This window comes from Telopea speciosissima, chromosome 2, assembly GCF_018873765.1.
Source record: "Telopea speciosissima isolate NSW1024214 ecotype Mountain lineage chromosome 2, Tspe_v1, whole genome shotgun sequence".
Lineage (NCBI taxonomy): Eukaryota > Viridiplantae > Streptophyta > Magnoliopsida > Proteales > Proteaceae > Telopea > Telopea speciosissima.
In genome coordinates this window covers 60173438-60195242 of record NC_057917.1, presented here as the reverse complement: position 1 = coordinate 60195242, position 21805 = coordinate 60173438, and the positions used below count along the sequence as shown (strand labels likewise).

General features: G+C 39.6%; 1 protein-coding gene across 1 annotated transcript; it reads right to left on the bottom strand.

Moving 5' to 3' along the window:
* Positions 1–1636: 1636 nt before the first annotated feature.
* On the bottom strand, positions 1637–20075 carry LOC122652865 (chaperone protein ClpB3, mitochondrial). The gene is made up of 10 exons (XM_043846744.1): positions 19683–20075; positions 15567–15785; positions 15259–15496; positions 13122–13317; positions 12894–12948; positions 4983–5133; positions 3833–4141; positions 3401–3666; positions 2376–3305; positions 1637–2105 (listed from the first exon to the last, which is right to left on the bottom strand). The coding sequence occupies exons 1-10, from the start codon at positions 19980–19982 to the stop codon at positions 1794–1796; spliced, it is 2976 nt and encodes a 991-aa protein (XP_043702679.1). The 5' UTR covers positions 19983–20075; the 3' UTR covers positions 1637–1793.
* Positions 20076–21805: the final 1730 nt, after the last annotated feature.

The window sequence follows — 21805 nt, the reverse complement described above, 5'->3', positions numbered from 1 at the left end:
TCAGTTCCGTGGTAAAGGGGAGTGCTTTATAGCACAATGTATCGACAGGTTAATTGAATCCATGATCTTCTAAGAACCTCCACTCTCTATTGGCATGACACCAACAAATTGAGCATGTAGTTATCTTCGATGAAAATCACTAACCCTCGTAATATTTAGGCTTTTGTCAAGGGGTTTTTTTTTTTTTCCCCCTTTTTTTTATCTCACAAAAACTATCGAATTTTTTTTTTTTTTCAGTCAAGAAGTCATTTTTGACATATAAATTTGGATCGAGTTTCCCTTGAGTCATAGTGAAGGAAAATCCCTTGACAATGACTTTTTGATCAGTTGTATTATCGACTTCATCTAATAGGAGAATGTTTCAGGACCCTAGGATGGTGGTTCTAGTCTTCCCGCACAATAAAGGACAAATTTCTCTTATATATTTTTTTTAATGAACAATTTCGATATATTTTATTCCAACAGTTTTACATGCAACAGAGCAAATGTTAACCCGTAAGGGATTAATAATGTGGCTGACAAGGAGGCCAAAACTTGGGTTGAAGCTAACACTCAATGAGAAATGCTAGCCTTCATAAAATATGTGAAAAGAAACAATAGAATTTCAATTTGTAATGGAAAGGGACACCAATGGGGCAGGGGGGTGATCGAATCGTCCAATAGCAAGGGATTTGAGGGTGTGCCCAAGAATTTGCACACCGACATCATGGGTTTTTTTTTCCAATTTGTAAAAAAAAATAAAATTAGTTTTTCACTGTTAATTCACTATGATGTGACCCCATGATTGGATTCCTAAACGGTCAGTTTCATCATTAAACTCTCACCCTATACTGTGTACATGGTCAGGAATATCCCTCCCCAATCCAATCCAATGGTCAATATGGCTTAAGAGGTTCTCCAAAATTTGAAGGGAAATTCAGACCTTTATATAAACCTCATGTAAATGGGAGGAATGGTTTGTAAGATCGGCAAGTCCCTACCACTGATGGTGCTAGCATTCCTATGTAGAAAGGAAAATGATCATCCCACCCAGGAAAATTATCACCTCAATATGTCTGCCCGTTAATTTCTTCAATTCCCTCTAATAGAGGGAGGTGGACCCCACCCGAACAATGTGTTCGGGCAAGGGGTAGGGTTGTCATTTCCAGACAGGTAAATTGAAGGGATAAAGATCCAAAACGTGCCTGGTCGCTTGAAATTACATTTTGTTAATTTTGTGTGCACAGTAACCCCTTTCCCCCTTACATGACTTGGATAGGGTGAGCTTAAGTCACAGATGATGTAATCGCTGTCCTATACAGAAAAGTATGAAGCTTGGGGTTGACATGGGCAGACTAAGCACTCCAGGTGAAGTCCAACTCTAAACCAAGCAAAGAAGTATGATAGAGGTTAAAGGAGACTATTGTCTGCCTCCTACAAAGAGAAATAAAGTCTCTTTACCTGAAGGAAAAAAAAAATGATAGCCATCCCACAAGCATATCCACATGTAATAGTTTTTGAGAAGAATATCTTCAAGTTAGCCAATAAAGAGATTTATTCTGTTCAAAACAAAAGTGCGAACTCATTTACATGCCTCTCCAGCTTTCCTTAAAAAAGAATCAAAACTCAAGCAAACCAAACCCACCCAAAACAAAAAAAAAAAAAAGAAGATATGAACAAGAGCAGTCTCTCGATAACTATAGGCTCCCATATTTCTACAATTCAATCTGGAAGCTGTAAATGAGTGGTGAGAATATCAGTGCAAGGGATTAACCAAATCTACTACTCGAATTTACGGTTCAGAAAATGCAGTATTAATCATTGGCCACCATGGCATCCACAAAAGAACCATTTTTTAGTTTCTTGATGACCAGTCTGTTTTGAGGAAGAAGGTCCTTAGCTGATGGAGATGTATCAGCATCAACAATGATCGATTCTTCATCCTTGAACTCTCCTCTTAAGACACCCAAAGCAATTTCATTTTCGACCATCTGCTGTATAACTCTCTTGACAGGCCTTGCTCCAAAGTTGGGGTCAAAGCCCAATGTGCCCAATAACTCAACAGCTTCCTCAGTATACTGAAGATCAATCTTCTTCTGTTTAAGCCTATCTTTCAAACGGTTCAGCTGCATGGGACATATTTCCGATGGCAGTGAGCATGGATTCAAGATTTGTCAAGCAAAAAATATCAGCAAAGAAATTACATAACGTTCAAAATCTCCAGTCAAAAAAACAGTCTCAGTATCTAAAAATCTTTAATGACTTCAAAACTGTGTAGCTGCACAAAATGGTTAGCAAAGATGTGCTTCACTACCTAAACAAGCAGAGAACCATAAAAGAAGCTGTAAAATAAATGAAGTAAAGGATGAAGCAACAATCCTTCAATCAGTAATTACCTGTATTTCCACAATCCTACTAATTTCTTTGGCGTCCAGAGGTTGGAAAACGATATACTCATCAATACGATTCATGAACTCTGGGCGAAAAGTTTGTCTTGCCAACTCCACAACCTGTCTTTTCATCATATCATACACTGCATCCTTAGTACCCTGCGTGTTGCTTAGAGTTTCAAGGATATGGTGGGACCCAATGTTCGATGTCATTATAACAACACAATTTGTAAAACTAACAGTCCTTCCTTGTGAATCAGTAATCCTTCCATCATCCAACAGCTGTAATAGAATGTTGAACACATCATGATGTGCCTTTTCCATCTCATCAAACAAGACCACAGAATATGGTCTTCGGCGAACCACTTCAGTCAGCTGCCCACCTTCCTCATAACCAACATAACCAGGAGGAGCACCAACCAGGCGTGAAACTGCATGCTTTTCCATGTACTCACTCATGTCGATCCTAACAAGTGCATTCTCCGTGTTGAATAAATAACCTGCAAGAGCTTTCGCAAGCTCTGTCTTACCAACACCAGTGGGGCCCATGAACATGAAGCTTGCTATTGGCCTGTTTGGGTCTGATAGCCCTGCCCTTGATCGGCGGATTGCATCTGCCACTGATTTTACAGCAATATCCTGACCAACAACCCTCTTGTGGAGAACTTGCTCTAGCAAAACTAACTTGTCTCTCTCGGACTGTTGCAGGTTTGACAGTGGTATACCAGTCCACTTGCTTACAATTTCAGCAATGTCAAGGTCAGTGACCTCCTCTCGAAGCAGTGACTTGCCAGACTTCTGGAAATCAGAGAGGTTTTTCTCAGCATCCTCCAGCTTCCGTTGAAGAGATATAAGTGTCCCATACTTGAGCTCAGCAGCACGATTCAAATCATACTCACGCTCAGCAGCTTCCATCTCTAGGTTGACTCTATCAATCTACAAAAACGAATTCAACAAAGAGATTAGAAGAAAGGTATTGCACATTATAATTTCACAAGGCCAGGATGTGCACCAAGTTGTTAAAGCCCTACCTCCTCTTTAACTGATCGAATCTGTGTCATAAGAGCCTTCTCATGATCCCACTGTTCTGTGAATTCTTTCTGTTTCAGTTTGAGCGAATCTAGATCATTTTCCAGCTTGCTTAGCCGTTCTTTAGATGCTTTATCAGTGTCATTTTTAAGCGAGAGTTTCTCCATCTCTAACTTCAGCACTGCTCTATCAATCTCATCCAATTCAGTGGGCTTAGATGTGATCTCCATTTTCAGCTTTGCTGCTGCTTCATCTACAAGATCAATGGCTGCAGGCAGAACCTATTAGTTTGTCATTCAATCATGTCAAGTGTACCAGAGCAGAAACAGGATTAGCCTTTTCTCCTATAGTGCCCTTCTGGTGGCTATAGCACTGATCAAAGCAGAATAAAGATGATTGAAACAATACAATTGTAAGCTACCAGCATTTTATACCTTTGTCCGGCAAAAAGCGCTCCGTAATGTATCGGTCTGCAAGAACTGCAGCTGAAACAAGGGCACTGTCTGATATTTTAACACCATGATGCAGCTCATAGCGTTCACGCAACCCACGAAGAATAGAAATTGTGTCTTCAACAGATGGCTGACCACAGAACACCTGCTGGAATCTACGCTCAAGAGCAGGATCCTTTTCGATGTATTTCCTATATTCATTTAATGTGGTTGCTCCAATACAACGGAGCTCACCTCGTCCAAGCATTGGTTTTAATAAATTGCCAGCATCCATTGCACCACCCGTAGCCCCTACATTTATTCCCAACAAGAATGCCACCTTGATCAGCAAATTGTTGGGGAAAGAAAAAATACAATAATCTCAAATAGATAGGTTAAAGCCTACAGATAGAAAACACATTTAGATTGAGGTACATTATTTGATGGAGCTTTGACTTCTTTTCTTTATTTTTTCTTTTTTTTCCCTTTGCCATTGAGCTTCTAGATGCTCTGTGCACTTGTATTTTTGCCTAGAGATTTCATCTTTCACCTTTCCTTGAACATAGCAAATACAAATATGAATATTTTTTTCTCAACTTTTTATTGCACAAGGAGAACTGAAAAGCTAAAAAAGAATAAGAGAGAGAGATGGTTTCAGCACAGGCAAGCAAAGACGAGAGAGAGAGTTTTAAGCTCAGACAAGCAAAGAATAAAGAAGAACTGGAGAATAATGCAAAAAAGACTCGCTAAATAAAAGACCAGAGACAGTCCATACAGGTACTGTTAATGTAAAGTTAGTTGACTAGGTTCAATTGTAAGAAAATTACAATTACCCAGAAAACTCTTCAAAGCAAAACTTGTTAATTTCTTAAGCACTCAAAACCTTCTTCCCACCAGCAATGAGAACTCCTTTGGCCTCTTTGCTAATTAAAGATGAGCTTAAACAACTAAAGCAGGAAACTTTCAGGGCCTAGAGTAGGGCTCAATTGAAAAAAACATATAAAGAGATAAGTGGTATTGTTTGCAAATAAACTGGCTAAATATATTTAACTTGATTGGAAACAACAAAAAGTGGTGTTTTCTTCTCTGTACTAAGATGTAATAGATAAAGCTTCAAAGCCTTCAATAGGGACAACCAAGGCAAAACACTCACCAGCCCCAACAACAGTGTGAATCTCATCGATAAACAAAACAATCTGCCCATTTGAAGCAGTGACTTCCTTCAAGACAGCTTTCAGTCTTTCCTCAAAATCTCCACGGAATTTAGCACCCGCAACTAATGAACCCATATCCAGAGAGATCAACTGCACAATACCAGACCAAATATAAACTCATAATTGAATAGTGACAATGACAACAAAAATAGAAATGCTTTACATCCTAGAATATCAAGCACATGGGTTAACCAAAAGCTGTGGATACACAAGCATTAACAATTTTCTCAAATCTTCCAATCCCAATCTCCTTCATCACTTCCTCAATCTTTTCATCATGAACTAATCCAGCTATTACAGAATATCTTACACTGCATTGTCCCAATATATCCTGATATCATATGACGCAGATAATTGCAGTTTTATACCTTCATTTGAGATTTAATCAGAAACAGCTCATCCACAAAACATCCAACTATCCAAGGTACAAATGTACAGACAAGATACACACAAAGGATGTCTCCATATGCAATTATTCGAATTCTAACTTAGAGGTAAGAAAAGTTAGCAGATTATAATGACAATGAAAGAAAATAAATGGGAAGAAAGGAAATCCGAAACATGAAGGGGAACTCTTAAGTACAACGTACATAAAATGCCAATGCAGATTTATCGGGCAAATTGTACAGAGATCATTCCAATCACAATTTATTGCTATATCTGCAAGGAGCACAATAAATAATCATACAGGACCCTATGATGCCCAAATTCAGTTTGAGCAACTGAAAGGAATTTAGGCTCTGTTTTAGATCCCAAGAGTACAATGGGAAAACAAAGTAAATCATGCGATTATTGGATTCAACAGGTGACTCTGTGAATTTAACCTTCATCATTGTATGAAGAAATAGGATTCGATATCTTGACCTGAAGTGTTGGAATCCAATTTCTTTTGAGAAGTGAGATTTAGTGGCTCAAGTGGGAATCTAATATACCAGCTAGCCTACTAATCATTACCATATATAATGCCTGTGTTAGAACTCTCACAATCCAAACTGAGCCTTAGCAGAGAAATAGAATTATCTCATAAAACTTTGGAGATTGCTATGCGAGCTAAAATATGCATTTGTTTGTTATCTTTTTCACCTTTTTGCTTTTCCAGATATAGAGAGATATATTGTTGTCAGTCATGGTCTAAATTTCAAAATGAATATAATTTAAAAATATATATTGTTGTCAGTCATGGTTTAAATTTCAAAATGAATATAATTTAAAAATATATATATTATTGTCAGTCATGGTTTAATTTTCAAAATGAATATAATTTTTTTTCAAAAAAGGGCATACCCAGTGCATGAGGCTCCCACCACTGCGGGGTCTGGGGAGGGTCATAATGTACACAGCCTTACCCCTGCTTTCGCAGAGAGGCTGTTTCCAGACTCGAACCTGTGACCACTTGGTCACAATGGAGCAACTTTACCGTTGCACCAAGGCCCACCCTCTATGAATATAATACAATCTGAAAATCAGATTATTGATCTCAGATGCAAGCGCGCCTAATGATGATCAAATCTATTATCAGATCTGAGATAAAGAAGCAACTGCATTGCTAAAGGAAGAAATCAGATCAATGGAAGGGGAGGGGAAAAAATGAAATTGATCTTCTTGGGAGGAAGAAGAGAGAAGAGAAGAAATCAGGTATGGATACCAATCCTGTATGCACTGCTCAACAAACCAAAACTCTTAAAAAAAGAAAACATATTCTTTACTCAAATCATCTCCAATTGATGGGGGTGTAATACATATATATATAAAGACCTAAAATTCCAAAATTGACTCATAAAAGACTCCTAATCACACACACACATTGAATAAAATAAATAAACTTAAAACATAATTCTATCTAGCTATTAAGTATTCTAATTTAAATAAAAAAATTAACTACTAATCCTGTGTAGTAACTTTATCCCCACTTTATAGGCGTATGCCCATTACTTCTAAACTTATAGTCCACAAGTTTTACAGAAGGGAAGAAATAGAAAAGCTTAGGAGAATGTCTAATACTCCAAACCAATATCATGAATAAAGTTTGGAAGATGAAATGTTGATGGCTTATCTTCAAATGAAATACATGGGGAAAAACAATCTCAATATGTAGAACATCTATCACTGCAGTAGAGTCTGTTGTTGATTCATGCATATTAAGCATCTTGTTTCTCTTTGTCATTTCTTGTTGTCCCATATCAGAGCGGTCTTCCTTTTGGTAGACTTGTTCGGCTCTTCTTGTGATTACATTGTTGGTGTCGCCTCCTTCGACTACGATAATACTTTTTTAATTAATACTTTCAAAACAAACATATGTCATAGATGAGAAGGGTTTAAGCACAAATTCCTATCACGGTCAACTACATATTTTTGCTCTTCCAATCATTGTCGATCAACTTTAATAATGCATTCAGAAGATTCAAATATCTCACAATATTGAAAAATTGAGAATTCGACAAAGACATCATTCTCAAACTCAATGATGATCTTGTTGATCTTTGATAACATCTCCACCACAGACCATGAGATGAACTTTACACTCTGCCAATCGTCTATCTATGAGTAAAATAGAAGTTTTCCTGTTAGTCAAACAAACTCTGGTCTTGAAAACGTAGGTATCCATGGTCAGATTTGGCTCTAATACCAAAAAATGCAATCTGAAAAAATCCAACTTCTGGATCTCAGATGCAACCAGACCCAATAAGCAAATCTGTAATCAGATCTAAGATGAAGGAAGCAACTGCGTTGTTAATGTTGAGAGAATGGAACCTCACTCTCCTAACCCACATTCAAGTATGTTTTGATGATAACAAACAATTGAGTGAATCTAACTCCTCAATTGAGTGAATCTAACTCCTCATCTTAAGATAGCTTGTGTGTAGTACTTGAATCTAGCTTGAAAGAAGCTTATCAGTTGGAGAATCAAGGCCAGTCATGCCCAAGTACAAGAAGCTACAAAAAAGTTATAAAGAAGATTATCAGTTGGAGAATCAAGGCCAGTCAAGCTCAACTGCTCAAGTTCAAGAACTCACAAAAAGTTCAAGTTCAAGATTCAAAGAGTGAAGTCTTGAAGATGATCAAGTGCACATAGGATAGAATAGAACACAATTGCATAATGTAACTTGCATTCATACATCATGATCATATGAACATCTTACTAAAAAGATTGGACATGTTACAGAAAAGATCCCAAAGTCAGTCTGTCAAAGAATCAAGACCCAAAATCTGACGGTCGACCGATAAAACAAGATTTTTTTATAACATAACGACCGGCCATAATAGAAAGTTTGAAGGTCGCTGCCGTCAAGCTGACGGTCAACCGGGATCTGTTGCCTGACGGACGACCAGTTATCATCTGTCAGACCCAATGGCTTGTTCATAACAGCTAGTTTTTTTTTTTTTTTTTTGGATGAATAATAATTTAAATTACGAAGAAAAGAGAAGAAATATACAAGCCCGAGGGCAAAAAGCCAGAGCTAAAAGCTAGCTCAGCTGCAAAATGGAGAGAGGAAGGCCCCAGGAGACAACAATGAGCTTGTTTCTTGAGGTATCCTTAACAACAGTGAGGGGAAGGGAACTAATTCTAGAAGAAACATCAAAGGAGATGGCTTTCCAAATCTTGTCAAGAGAGCGAGAGTTGGACGTCCATCTTCTGAGATTACGCTCCATCCAAATGTGGGCGATAGCGGCACAAAAGGCAAGCTTGCCAACAGAATCACAAATCGAGTTCCCTCCGAACGTCATATCAATCCAAACCCATTCCTGGCTAAGAGGGAGGGGGCTTCTACGACCTGGCCAGCAATGACGAAGGATGCGTGTCCAAATGGAAGAAGCAAAGGGGAAAAAGAAGAACAGGTGATCTGTATCCTCAAGCCCATTCCAACAAAGACAGCAGTTGGGGGGGACCTGCATGTGACGGTGAATGAGGAAGGCCTGAGTGAGGAGGCAATTGGCTAGGGCGCGCCAAGAAGTGAGACTATGATGAGGGATATGCCCATTGAACCAGACTACTTTGTGCCAATGACAGTGGGTCCCTCTATGTCAAGCGGAGTGAGAACTGAATCTGCCGGAGGGGGAAGGGAGCCACAGAATGGTGTCACCTCTACCTCGGTGACCGGGGGGGATAGGGGGGAGGGAGCTCTAGAGGTCAGCAAGGGGAGGGGGAGAAATAAGGGGGACCAAAACCCTCTCCTGATGATGGAAGCAACCAAGGAAGATCTGTCCAATCCGGAGGAGAAGATGTCACGGGAACCCACGACTGAAGAGAGGACACCAAAGGGGTGCCATTTGTCCAGCCAAAGAGAGGTAGAGAGGCCATCATCGATCCTGCAAGAGATGGCTTCAATGGTTATGTGTCTCACTTGTAAAATTCTGTGCCAAACCCAAGAGGAGTCTGCCACTGGGCTTACTGACCAAATGAAGTCCCTACAAAGGGGCTCTGCATAAACCCAAGAAGTCCAAAGGCTGGTTTTGTTGGTGAGGAGCATCCCAATAAGTTTAAGAGAACCAGTAATGTTGACATCTTTTATCCTTCTAAGACCAAGACCTCCTTCGGATTTAGGAAGGCAGAGGGAAGACCAACTTTTAGGATGAAGAAACCTGGCTGAATCCACTCCTTTACAAAGAAAGGCACACATAATAGATTCCGCTGCCTTGATGATAGCCTTGGGTAGGCTAAAAACACCACTCCAATAAATGTTACAAGCTTGAATCACTGATCTGACGAGCTCTAGCCGACCTGCATAGGAGAGAAGCCTGGCTTTCCAAAGCTGCAACCTCTTGCGAAGGAGATCTAAAATAGGGGAACAATGGTGGGCTGAGAGCCTAGCTGGGATAAGGGGGAGGCCAAGGTATCGGATAGGAAGGGTGCCAAGGGTGAAGCCTGTGAGAGAGGAGAGGATGGCTTTGGTGGTGTCTGGCACACCAGCAAGGAAGATGTGGGACTTGAGGTGGTTGATGCAGAGGCCAAAAAGGCTTTGAAAAAGGCGAAGGGATGACATGATGGACTCAATGGAAAGCGAGTCAGCCTTGGAGAAGATCATGAGATCATCGGCCAAAGCAAGGTGAGTCAAATTTGTCGGCTTACACTTGAGGATGGGAGAGATGAGATGGAGGTAGGTTTTAGATTGGATACTATGGGACAGCACCTCCAGAGAGAGGCAAAAAAGGAAGGGGGAGAGGGGACAACCTTGACGGATACCGACAGAGGAGGGGAAGTAACCAGCTAGGCTGCCATTCAGAAGGACAAAGAAGAGAGGAGTAGAGATACAAGAGTGAATCCAATTGACAAAGATAGGAGGGAAGGACATTTTGAGGAGAACTTGGGATATAAAATCCCAGCGGAAGATCGTCAAAAGATGCTAGTCGACCGGTAAGAGTCAAAATATAGTCGTTAGAGGATTATATCACATGCTCAATTGTGCATTTAATGATGCCTATAAATACAGACCTTGTCAGACTTCTTGGCTATCCACTACAGTCCAAAAGAGCACTTTATTGAAGAGTGAAAAAGTCAAATTCTCATTACTTTGGAGTCAAGGAAGCGTTGTTAATTCTCTTTTAAGATTGACTCAAGCATTCAAGTCTTCTTGCTCCTTCAAGTCTACAATATCAAGTAGTTCTAAAAGAAGTCTTCTTATTGTGCATTCATCTCTGCACAAATGCAAGGAGTACGTGTCACACTCCTTGCCTAGGTAACACTTTATCTTTCTGTTTACTCCCTAAAATCGATGGCCAAGAATGGACCAGGATCGTGAACTGGGCTAGAACCAGGACCACGAGTAGCCTAAGAATGGCCAAGGTTAGACCTGGGTGAAATCAGGCCAAAGGGCTAGACCCGTGACTAGCCAAAACACGACTGAGTTAGACAGTCGTTACCAGGGTTGTAGCATCCTAACCACAGGTTGTGGTAGTTACAAAATTGGGGCCCACCACTACACCGTTATACAATGGAAAGTGGCAACCGCTTTGGGACACGTGGCAGATGGTTGGCGGTTAAGGGAGAAGTAGCCCTGAGGAAAAGGAGAAGTATGGAAGTGTTGCGCACAGAAACATTAGGAGAAGGTCCTCTTCTATTTAAGGCAAAAGCCCAATTGAGAAAAGACACTCATCAACAGTCAAACACCTGCAATTTAACTTTTATCTTTTTTTTTTGTTTTGTACTGTCGTTTCAAGCATGTACGGTTATGTCCTTCACCGTGGAGAGGCACAACGCATAGTTTGGGGTCCCCACCTATGTATGGTATGACTAAATGCAATTATTCTTTTTTCCATTGTTGCTTTATCTTGTTGTTCTTGTTATTTCCTTGCTCTTCTCCCCATCTCGATCTTCTCCGGGAGGCTTTTAGTTTGATCGGTGTTCTTGGCTTAACCCAAAAGACCTTAGAGATAACTCAGGTAAGCGGGAGACCAACCTCCTGGTTGGAAGTCAGATTAGGCTACTTATAGCCTCGTTTGAGCCTGCGCAAATGCTATGGCACGCCCGCGCTGTCTTTACCGTGAGCGTGTGCCCTAGAGTGTGAGTATTTAATTTTTTCCGCCAACACTTTCTAATTGTATTTATGTTTTTGCTTTTGAGTTGTTGAACTCTAGAGGAGCAATTTGTTTGCATTAGCCTAGATTGAACTTAGGTAGTGCAAAGGATTCTCTTATCCTAAACAGAGAGAGGATCCTCTTATCTTGTTAAAAAGATTTGTAAATGTGTTTTTCCCCCCACCTATTGTACTGAAAGGGAAAACTAGTGGAATTCTCTTAAGGTTGAGAGGAGTGGATGTAGACTCTTGGAGTCGAACCACTATAAAATATTGTGTGTCTCTCTCTCTATTGTGCATTTATTTATTAATTATCTTGTGAATCGTTTATACTTTATATTGTTCAATTCACCCATAATCAAAATAAATTTAAAAAGTGGCATATTCCACTAGTGATAACTTATTCACCCCCCCCCCTCTAGGTTATCTCACAATAAAGGGAATAAATCAGATCGATAGATGAGAGGGAAGAGATGAGATTTGATCTTCTTGGGAGGAAGCAGAGAGAACAGAAGAGAAGAAATCAAGTATAGGACACTAATCCCGTATGCATAGATCAACAACACCAAAACTCTTAAAAAGGCATACTCTTTAGTCTTTACCCTAAACATCTCCAATTGTTGAGGGTGTATTACATATATAAAAACCTTCTAAATTTCCTAATTGACTCATAAAAAGACTCCTAATCACACTCACACTCAATAAAGTACATAAATTAAAACAGAACTCTATCTAGCTATTAATTATTCTAATCTAACACAAACACTTAACTACTAATCCTGTGTACTAACTTTGTCCCCACTTTATGAGCTTATAAATTAAGCTCATTACAATGAAACCCAAAAAAGAAAAGATTCAACCTATAATATAACAACCCAAATGTCAATTTCAGCCCATTAGACTGTCAACAGCTCCTTGGGGGCCTTCTAAACTTACACATGCCTATCATATGGTATTAATGTCTAATGCAACAGCATCAAAATACTTTGATTTCAACCAGGTGATGAATCAAAATCATTTCTGTGATTTCACCAAATCAGCTGAAACCATAAAAAAATTATAGTGATAGGGATTAAGGTCAGTGGAATATATTCCAAAGTCACCAAACAAGGATCAAAGTCAAAACTTTATTCCTATCCTCATACATGTTCCACATTTTATCATTAATAAAAGATTACAGTTCTTTAACATGTGTGTACGTGTGTGCGTGTGTGTGTGTGTGTGTGTGTGAGAGAGAGAGAGAGAGAGGTTATGATGGCTAGAGGCATGTAGATAGAAATGGAACCATCCCCCATGATTTCACAAAGAAAAAAGAAAATACTGAAGAAGACTGGAAACCTTCCGATTCAATAGAGGTTCAGGAACATCTCCTCGCACAATTCTTTGAGCTAACCTGCAAAAGAAAAATGTTTTCCAATGTGATGATAAAGGCAATATTAGTGAGATCAACTGAACCTAACTTACAAATAGAAATAATAATAGAAAGAAATCTCCTCGTACAGGTAGCAAAGCTTATAAAACTCAGTTCCCCAGAAACAATAATGCATATTACTTTAAGAGGCATACCCTTCAGCAATTGCAGTTTTCCCAACACCAGGCTCACCAATGATAACAGGATTGTTTTTTGTTCTCCTTGATAATATCTGGATACAGCGCCGAATTTCATCATCCCGACCTATAACAGGATCAAGTTTACCACGCCTAGCAAGTTCAGTCAAGTCATTCCCATATTTGTCTAGTGCCTCGTATTTGCCTTCAGGATCTACATCGAGGTGAAAAATGCATGTGAGGTTACAAGATAAACTATCGAAAGCAGCCCAATAGTATAACATACTCATAATTTTGTGTCCAGAAAAAGGAACTAAACTCATTAGGGGGAAAATAAAACATAGTTATCAAAAAAAAAAGGAAGCCCGCCTGTGTGCTAGCGTTGTTGTTGTTGTTGTTGTGTGTGTGTGAGAGAGATATTGAATATAGGCCATCTAGCAAAAAAGGATTTCAAAGAGACAGCCTTTAGGAACTAAAATTGATAACGAGTGACCAACCAAAACCAACTTCTGATCAAATGAAATGTCATCCAAAACAGGACAAAATTCTGAATAATATAGAATTGTAGATGATGAAAAAAATTTAAATCAGTCCAAAACATGCACCGAGATCATTTTCTCTGTAAGATAACAAACACATCGAGCCAATAAGAGAATCCAATGACAAAGGTCTAGACTTAACAGGACCCAGCATTTATCTTTCTCACACTAGTGTAAGGGAAAATTAATATGAGATAATCTAGTAAGTAATCATAATAGCAGAAGCCAAATATACATGTAACAAGGATCAAACCTGGAGAAGTGAGTCATAGAATGGTGACTCTTCAAGCGACAAGTATCCAAGAATTTTTGGCTGGTAGGATAGTCAACCTTTAAGTAACAAGTATCCAAGAATTATTGGCTGGTAGCTAGTCTTTAAGTTTCAATGGCTAATTTTCCTAAGTGGCAAATTGGGATCTGGTTTAATCCCCGTTTCTGGACAATGAATACAAAAATTGCACTAACCTATTTCAACAACTGCGTGATTGCAGATTTGGCACTTTAAGGGAGGACAAAGATTGGTTGAAAGAAGTGGTCAGGATTTTAAACTGTTACATCATATTATGGTCGCCAGTGCTTTGAGCTAACAGAAAGTACAAATTGATCAAATGCTGGGCTCAGCCTCACCTCAAACTGTTGTGAGGATGGTTTCACTTGAGTGCTACCTGTGCAAGGAAATAGACTTCAATACACCTATTCTAGAAGTGCGAAATAGCCAATCTGTTATGGCTGTCTTATGATGGCTTGCTTGTTCTTGAATTGGCAGATCCATATTTAGCATAAGATGATTTCAATTCGCCTAATATCCATGTTATCTGAAAGGCAATCCTACAGAGGCTGTTTCCTTTGCAATTTCTTTGGGCACAAAGAAACAGCAGAACAGGAAAGCCTTCACAGAAAAGGGGGGGACGAGGATTTACACAGAATAGTGCCCACATGTGAGCTCCTTTCTTTGGATTGGCATGTTGGGATCAATCAATCCTTCTTGGAATACTATTGATGGCTTATTGGCTGACTAAACATTTGTTTTGTTTGTACACTTGATACACTAATAAAGAAAACAAAAATACTGAACTACAAGGAGTATAACTGTAAATACTTTTTGTTGAAGTAATGATATTAATTTTTTATGTCGGTCCATACAATCACCAAGGGTCTTCCATTAATCAACTAAAGATGGGTACTTGATATGTGTTGTGTGCTATAAAATTTATGCATCCAACCAATTGTCCAATTCACAAAAATAAAAGACAAAATAAAAATGACACCACTAAGCCTTATCCAACTATGTGGATCAGCATGCAACCCATTCTAGGAAAGAGGAGAAGAATGGAAACCAAAGTTGTGAATGCATGGGCCTGCTTGGGTTTTTTTTTTTGGGTGTGTTTTGGGGAGGGGGGGGGGGGGCAGGAACTCCCTCAGGAATAAGGTGGAAACCTACTACTTATGAATAAGGTGGCAGGCATGGTTATTGACACAGCAACAAAGCTCAACCTCATTGAAACAACTACCCGTGTGCAATACAATTCACCATGACAAGACATGATAACAATGTAATTTTATATGTAACAGTACAGCTCTACAAGAATCAAACATATTAAAGGGATGATTTATACTCTGGTCAGTAACTCTTTGATTTCCGCAAACAGCTTGGACAGCGTCTTTCAGTTCCTTCTCACCAAGTTGTAGGTTCTTCAATAACTGCTGACCAAACCTTTTATCGTTCAGAAATGCTAATAACAGGTGTTCCACTGATAAGAAGTCGTCACCCAACTCCTTTTTATGTTTCCTAGCATTGTCTATGAGAGACTGAAGATGTGAACCTATTATGGGGCCACTGGTGTCACCTATAACCTGTCCCAATGAATAAGTCATCAGAACTTAGCCACTAAGCTAGTGGTAATTTTTAGCTCAAGTAAAGTACCTTAGGTTGCTGTCGGATGAAGTCATCTGTGGCCTGTAAGACTGAAGTATTGTCAATGCTCGCTTTGGTGAATATTCTACGAGCCAAACCATCCTTTTGCTCTAGAAGTGCTTTCATTAAATGTTCGGTTTCCACCACTTGTTGTTTGCTAAGACGTGCTGCATCAACCGCCCCGACAATTCCCTCCCATGCCATCTCAGTGAACTCTGACTGATCAACCTGGTAAGAACAAATCAAACCATGAAAAAGAAAGAAACTGCAGCTGCAGGCCTGCTAATAAAAGTTCTTCCTTGTTGATGGTTGCATTTCTTCCTAGGAAAGAATCAAAGCACATACCATTTCTTCAAGTCCCCAAGTGACTTTCCTGGTTGACAAGTGTGTATGTATCTGAGTGTGACTGGATATTTGGATGGATGGGTGGGTGGGTGGGTAGGAAGGTGTGGCCGTGTGGGAGTGTGCAGGTGTACAGATTGGCATAATCTATTGATCATTAGTCAACTTTATGATAAAAATAATAGAGTTATCTTTGAACAAAACCACTGCATTGTCCAAAACTTGAAAGACCACAAAGCCTGGTTTGTAGCTAGAATATCAGAAAATGTTCATACTTTGGACATGAATGATCTCAATAAAAAATATGCAGTGTTTCTCAGCTTTGAAAAAAAATTATTGTCTTTGGCATAGAAGGCTTGGTCATGCTAGCATGAAGCTTTTGAAGAAACTATCACATGGCGATCTTGTCCTTTGGCTTCCAAAGGTAAATTTGCAAAGGGAGCCATGCCAACTTGGGAAAAAGTTAAAAGCTCGTTTAAATCCAAAAATGTTATTTCTACCACTCGACCTTTAGAACTACTTCATATGGATTTGTTTGCCCCAACAAAGATTAGTAGAGTTGAGAAGAGAGAAGAAAAGAATGATTTTGGCTTGTCAAGATGACAGAACCCACCATTTTATTTATAACTTGAGAATATTACATATATGGCATGATTTACTCAATCCCCTTCTAGCAAAATTAATATGTGCGTAATGAACCTAGACACTACAATGTATCTGGTTACATTACACACACACTAACAAAGGAACCAAATCAAGAACTGAACCAGTTAGGGAACCGATCTACACTTCAACACTCCCCCTCAAGTTGGTGCATAAATATCTCGCATGCCCAACTTGGAAACCATAGGATGGAAGGATTCGACCGTTAAGCCTTTAGTGAAAACATCGGCTAGTTATTCTCAGTAGTAACAAACGGAGAAGTTTCTTCAACCAAATGAGTTCGCAAACCCCCTGTGCCATCACCCTGTATTCTACTTCAGCATTGGATCTAGAAACCACGAATTGTTTCTTGCTCCTCCAAGTTACCAAATTCCCTGTAGCTAGGAGTGGATCTTCGGTCATCTATACAGCCAGCCCAATCAGCATCAAAAAAGGATTCTAACTTCAAACTCCCATTATTCGATAATAGAATACCCTTTCCAGGAGCTGAGTTTAAGTACCGAAGAATTCTGTAAACTCTCTCAAGATGAACAGTCTTCAAATCATGTAGGAAACGACTGACAACTCCCACAACATAGGCAATGTTTGTCCTAGTGTGAGATAAATATATAAGTTTGTCGATGAGACATTGTATCGCTCCTTTTCCACAGAGTCACCACCGGTGTTGCTCAGTTGGTGGTTAACTTTAATAGGAGAATCAACAGGCTTGCAACCAAGCATCCCAGTTTCATCAAGAAGATATAAAACATACTTTCTTTGGGAGATGAAGATTCCTTTATTGGATCTAGCTACTTCGATTCCCAAGAAGTACTTGAGGTGCACTCGGTCTTTAGTTTCGAACTCGATTTCGAATCGAATCTTTAGAAGGGAGATTTCTTCCTCATCATCTCCAATAAACACTATATCATAGTTCAAAATCTCAGCAAGATCTCGGAAATCTCGATAAATTTGAGCTAGTCAAGACGAGATATGATATGAAACAATAAAATGTCAAATCTCGAAAAACTCGACAGAAATTTCGAATATTTCAAGAATCTCGGAGAAAGCTCAAATATTTTGAGAATCTCGACCTCCTCAATACTCATAGAGTCATAGTATTGTGTTGTTGGGACTTGGGAGTTAAGACCTGGAAGACTAGGGTAGTAAGGTGTCTATGACTTATGTATTATTCATTATACTTAAGTTGGGTGTCTATGTAATATGCATTGTGAAAACTTTATTGTATCTTGTGGTTTATAGTAGAAACTTTAAGTCTTTAAATATTTCTTAAATAATTATTCAATATTATGTTCATAATTTACTTGTTTTACTTGCCAATTATGTCTCATATCATTCAAACAATGTGTAGAATAGGTAATATTACATTAATGGTTCGGCCTTTACTACCAACCAAGGGTGCAAATCCAAAACACCAAATTGGGTGTTTTTTTTTTCAATTTGAACCTTTAAATATGTTTATTAAGCATAAAACAAGCTTACCTTAAAGTTTCAAAGCCAACTATGGCCATATGCCCACCGAAACATAATTCTGAAACATAAAAAAAAAAATACACTGTCTTGCCGAGATCTTGGCGAGATCTCGGAAAACTCAACCTGGTCGAGACCAAGTTTTAGAACCTTGCACTATATCATCCACATAAACAATAAGTGCAGTGACTTGTAGGTCCATGAATCATTCATGGGAAATTATGTTTAGAACAACAAGAACTGTGGGATTGGTCATCAAGGTCTGGATATCTATTCATTAGCACCAAACTTTTGTACATGACAACTGTACTCCATTTGGTCTGGCTCATATCAACAATGCGATCTCATGGTTGCAAGACATTAAATCAACATCAACTCCTCTGGCTATGAGTTCAAGCCCAACCCTGGACCAACTTAATCCTCAACCCATGGTCTCATACCATTCTCAGTAACTTGCTAATACAAGTTCTGATCGACCAGTACATTAACATCTGTATGACTTGCACTTCGCAGAGACATCTGAATAGTCGTAGTATTGTTATTCCTAATCAAATAACATGATTAAGAACTTTGAAAATCCATGCTAAAGCATGCATATAGCACATTGGATGTTAAATTTAAGTTCGTCAAGACATCCTGGGATGATACTATCATTGCAGAAATCCTGCATTCATGAAATTCCATCCTTCAAGATTCTTATTATTACCTTGAGTTTAAAAGTCAGGAACACACCTACAAACCTCACTAAAAACTGTGAATTTCACAAACATCGAAATGGGGTGTACAGTATAGAGAAGTATTGATATGAGATTAATGCTAATTGAAATGATCAAAAAAACACATAGTAGCTTAGTGAACCAAGTAAACCTCTGCCCCAACTGCTTTCGATCAGGAATATTTGTAGATTAGTTCCAGAAAATAACCAAGGGACAAACGTATTAGAGCAAGCTCCAAGAATGTCATCCGAGATGGTTTGACCATGTGCCACAGAGGCTTGGGGACGCCCCAGTAAGGAGGAGTGATCTGATTCCAATTGAAGGAGCTAAAGAGCTCGGGGTAGGCCTAAAATGACCATAGGTGAGGTTGTGAAGAATAATGACATTCAAAGTCTGGGTCTTATGCCAAGTATGACCTTAGACAGAGCTTATTGGAGGGCAAGGATCCATGATGTCGACAACATATAGCTGAGATTTTCCTAACTGCCTGGACTATCCTATTTCCTCTTACTTTCATCTTTCATTTTTCATTTTCCATTTCTCACTTTTCTCATCTCATTTCTTCTTTTTATTTTTTATTTTTATTCTTCATTTCTCTTACTTTCCTTTCCCTTGAGGACCTCAGTTTTCCCTACTTTGTTTGAAAAGGATCCAAGTAGCCTACCCCATTTAGTTGGGATAAGGCTGAGTAGTAGTAGTTGTTGTTGTTGTTGTTGTAGTTCCAGAAAATAACTAACTTAATCATGAGAACGAGAATTTATGTATCTTTCGAATTGTTGGCTCCTCCAACATCCAAATTTCAGGAACGTTCTTCAGTAACATTCCTCCAATCCATTTGATACTGATTAAGCAAAATGAAAAATGCAAAGCATTCTCGACTCCATTTAAAAATGCGCACTATCAATCATAACTTCTTTCAAAAGAGAGAAGGGCAAACCTTAGAGGAGCCCGCAGAAGCAGAGTACGAAGGAGTAGAGGAGTGAAACAGACGACGTGAACCCTTCTCGACGCCATTCAAGAACTTGACAGGCTTAGCATCATAGTCTGATACGCCGTCCGTGACTCCGGTCGGTGAATAAGCAACCGAAGAAATACCGTTCGAAGCCATTGTCGCACCAGATAGTTCAGCGGCGCGAGGCAGAAAGGGACGACTGTGATTAAGAGCGGAGTAGCCACTCTTTCCGACGTTCATAGTAGCATAGGCTGACCTCGCAAGCCTAGCCGTTCTGGCCGCCATGTGCAAAGGAATCGGAAGTTTTTGAAATTTGTTCTTTGGGTAAACGGATTAAGGATTCTGAAAGTACTGATGGAACTTGGGGAAGGGGCAAGTAGGCAACCCACAGATATACAGTTTTTGCCGGTGAGACGAAGCATGTAGAAGTATCAGGAAGTTTGGAAGAGACACTGCTGGGAGGACATAGTTTGCTCCTACCCACGTCCAGACATTGGGCTGGGCCTCTTCCTGGGCCTATTTATAAGAGAGGAGGGGTATCCGACTTTAGGCCAACTAAATCCCCCCTGGGCTCGTACATGACCCCGGCGCCATGCACAAACCGGGAGCTTCTGGGCCCCAGTGAGCCTCAAGTGGGTGGCCCCAAGAAATTATGCAACGACGAAGGTTTGATCACGAGACCTCACTTCTTCCTGGGCCTATTTAACTTTTAATAAATACCAACTACGGCCCAACCCATATGAACTCCCGTACAGGAGAGTATGTAGTAACTACCAAGGTTATACACATTGGTATCGATATCGGTATCGGTGGTCATATTGGTCATCACTGATATGGTGATACCAATATTGATATCACATCTTTTTTTTTTTTTGGTAAGAAGTAAATTTATTGAAAGCATGAACAGCTCAAGGCTTCTTCAGTACAAAGATGATGAAGCCAGGGAGTGGAAAGTGGCCAAATTGTCTTACATGCAATACACAAGGCCTTCCTAGCTAGAGAATCGGCTATGGAGTTAGCCTCTCTCGAAATAAAAGAAAAGGAGCAGCTTGAGAATGATTCCGCAAGAAGATGGATATCCGATACAATACCCCGAAGTGAGAGAGGGGGAGGAAGGAATGGATCATTAAGGAAATTGATGAGAGAACTATTGTCGAATTCCACAATGATATGTGAAACATGCAGATTTGTAGCCTCCAGCAGGCCTACTCTCAGAGCTTCTGCTTCTCCTGTGATACTTTTTGTTTTAGTGAAAGGTTCAGAAACTGCAATGATTGGAGAGCCCAAGTGGTCACAAATAATGAGGCCCAATCCCCCTTTTGTAGAGTCACTAGGGGGAGCCATGTTAGAGTTCAATTTATGATGGTTGGGAGGAGGAGGTTCCCATTTGTGAGAGTCAAAATCGACACAGATCTATTGATTAATAGGAGTTCCTCCTTACCATTGATAGGGAGCCTTCTTTACGCTCCAGAATTCATCGAAGGCTACTTGTGCTCGGTTAAAAACATCCGCGGGAGACCAGACCTTGTTAAAAACCATGTCGTTTCTTACGGTCCATAGGTACCAACAAACAAAAGGACAAAGACTAAGCACCTCTGGAGCTCTTTGCTTAGAAGGAAATTTATATTTCTCCCAGTTCACCAGCCACTTGGAAAGCTTAGGGGGGCTACATGAATGCACATTGAAAGATAATTTGCTACGAAACCCGGTTGCCTTAGCAAAAGGGCACTCGAGTAAGACATGGTTAGCTGACTCCATCGCTGCACCACATCTCTTACAGCTAGGATCAATCTTCACTTGACGCAATAGGAGATTATCACCAGTAGCAATACCCTGAGCACAGACTCGCCATAAGAATGTCTTGATCTTAGGAAGGGATTTGCAGCCCCAAACAAGCTTCCAAACTTTAGGAGGAATGCTATCCCACTCGTGAATTTTCGAGGATGAGGCTTGGGAAGAAGCAAGATGATCCCTTTGATTAGATGGCAAGTGATATGTTGATTTAGTACTAAACATTCCATTCTTCGCTGCTCCCCAATGAAGTTGATCAGGCCTAGCAAATAGACTGAGTTTGATTTTCTTGATCTCCTTAATATCCACTGGATGAA

Bases quoted from the DNA above. Each gene is read 5' to 3' on its own strand.
- LOC122652865 (XM_043846744.1), bottom strand. From the start codon at position 19,982: ATGGCGGCCAGAACGGCTAGGCTTGCGAGGTCAGCCTATGCTACTATG. The intron at 15,497-15,566 runs GTACTTTACTTG...TCATTGGGACAG, and splicing joins TCATCCGACAGCAACCTAAG to GTTATAGGTGACACCAGTGG. The intron at 5,134-12,893 runs GTTTCCAGTCTT...GGTATTGTGCAG, and splicing joins AACCTCTATTGAATCGGAAG to TTGATCTCTCTGGATATGGG.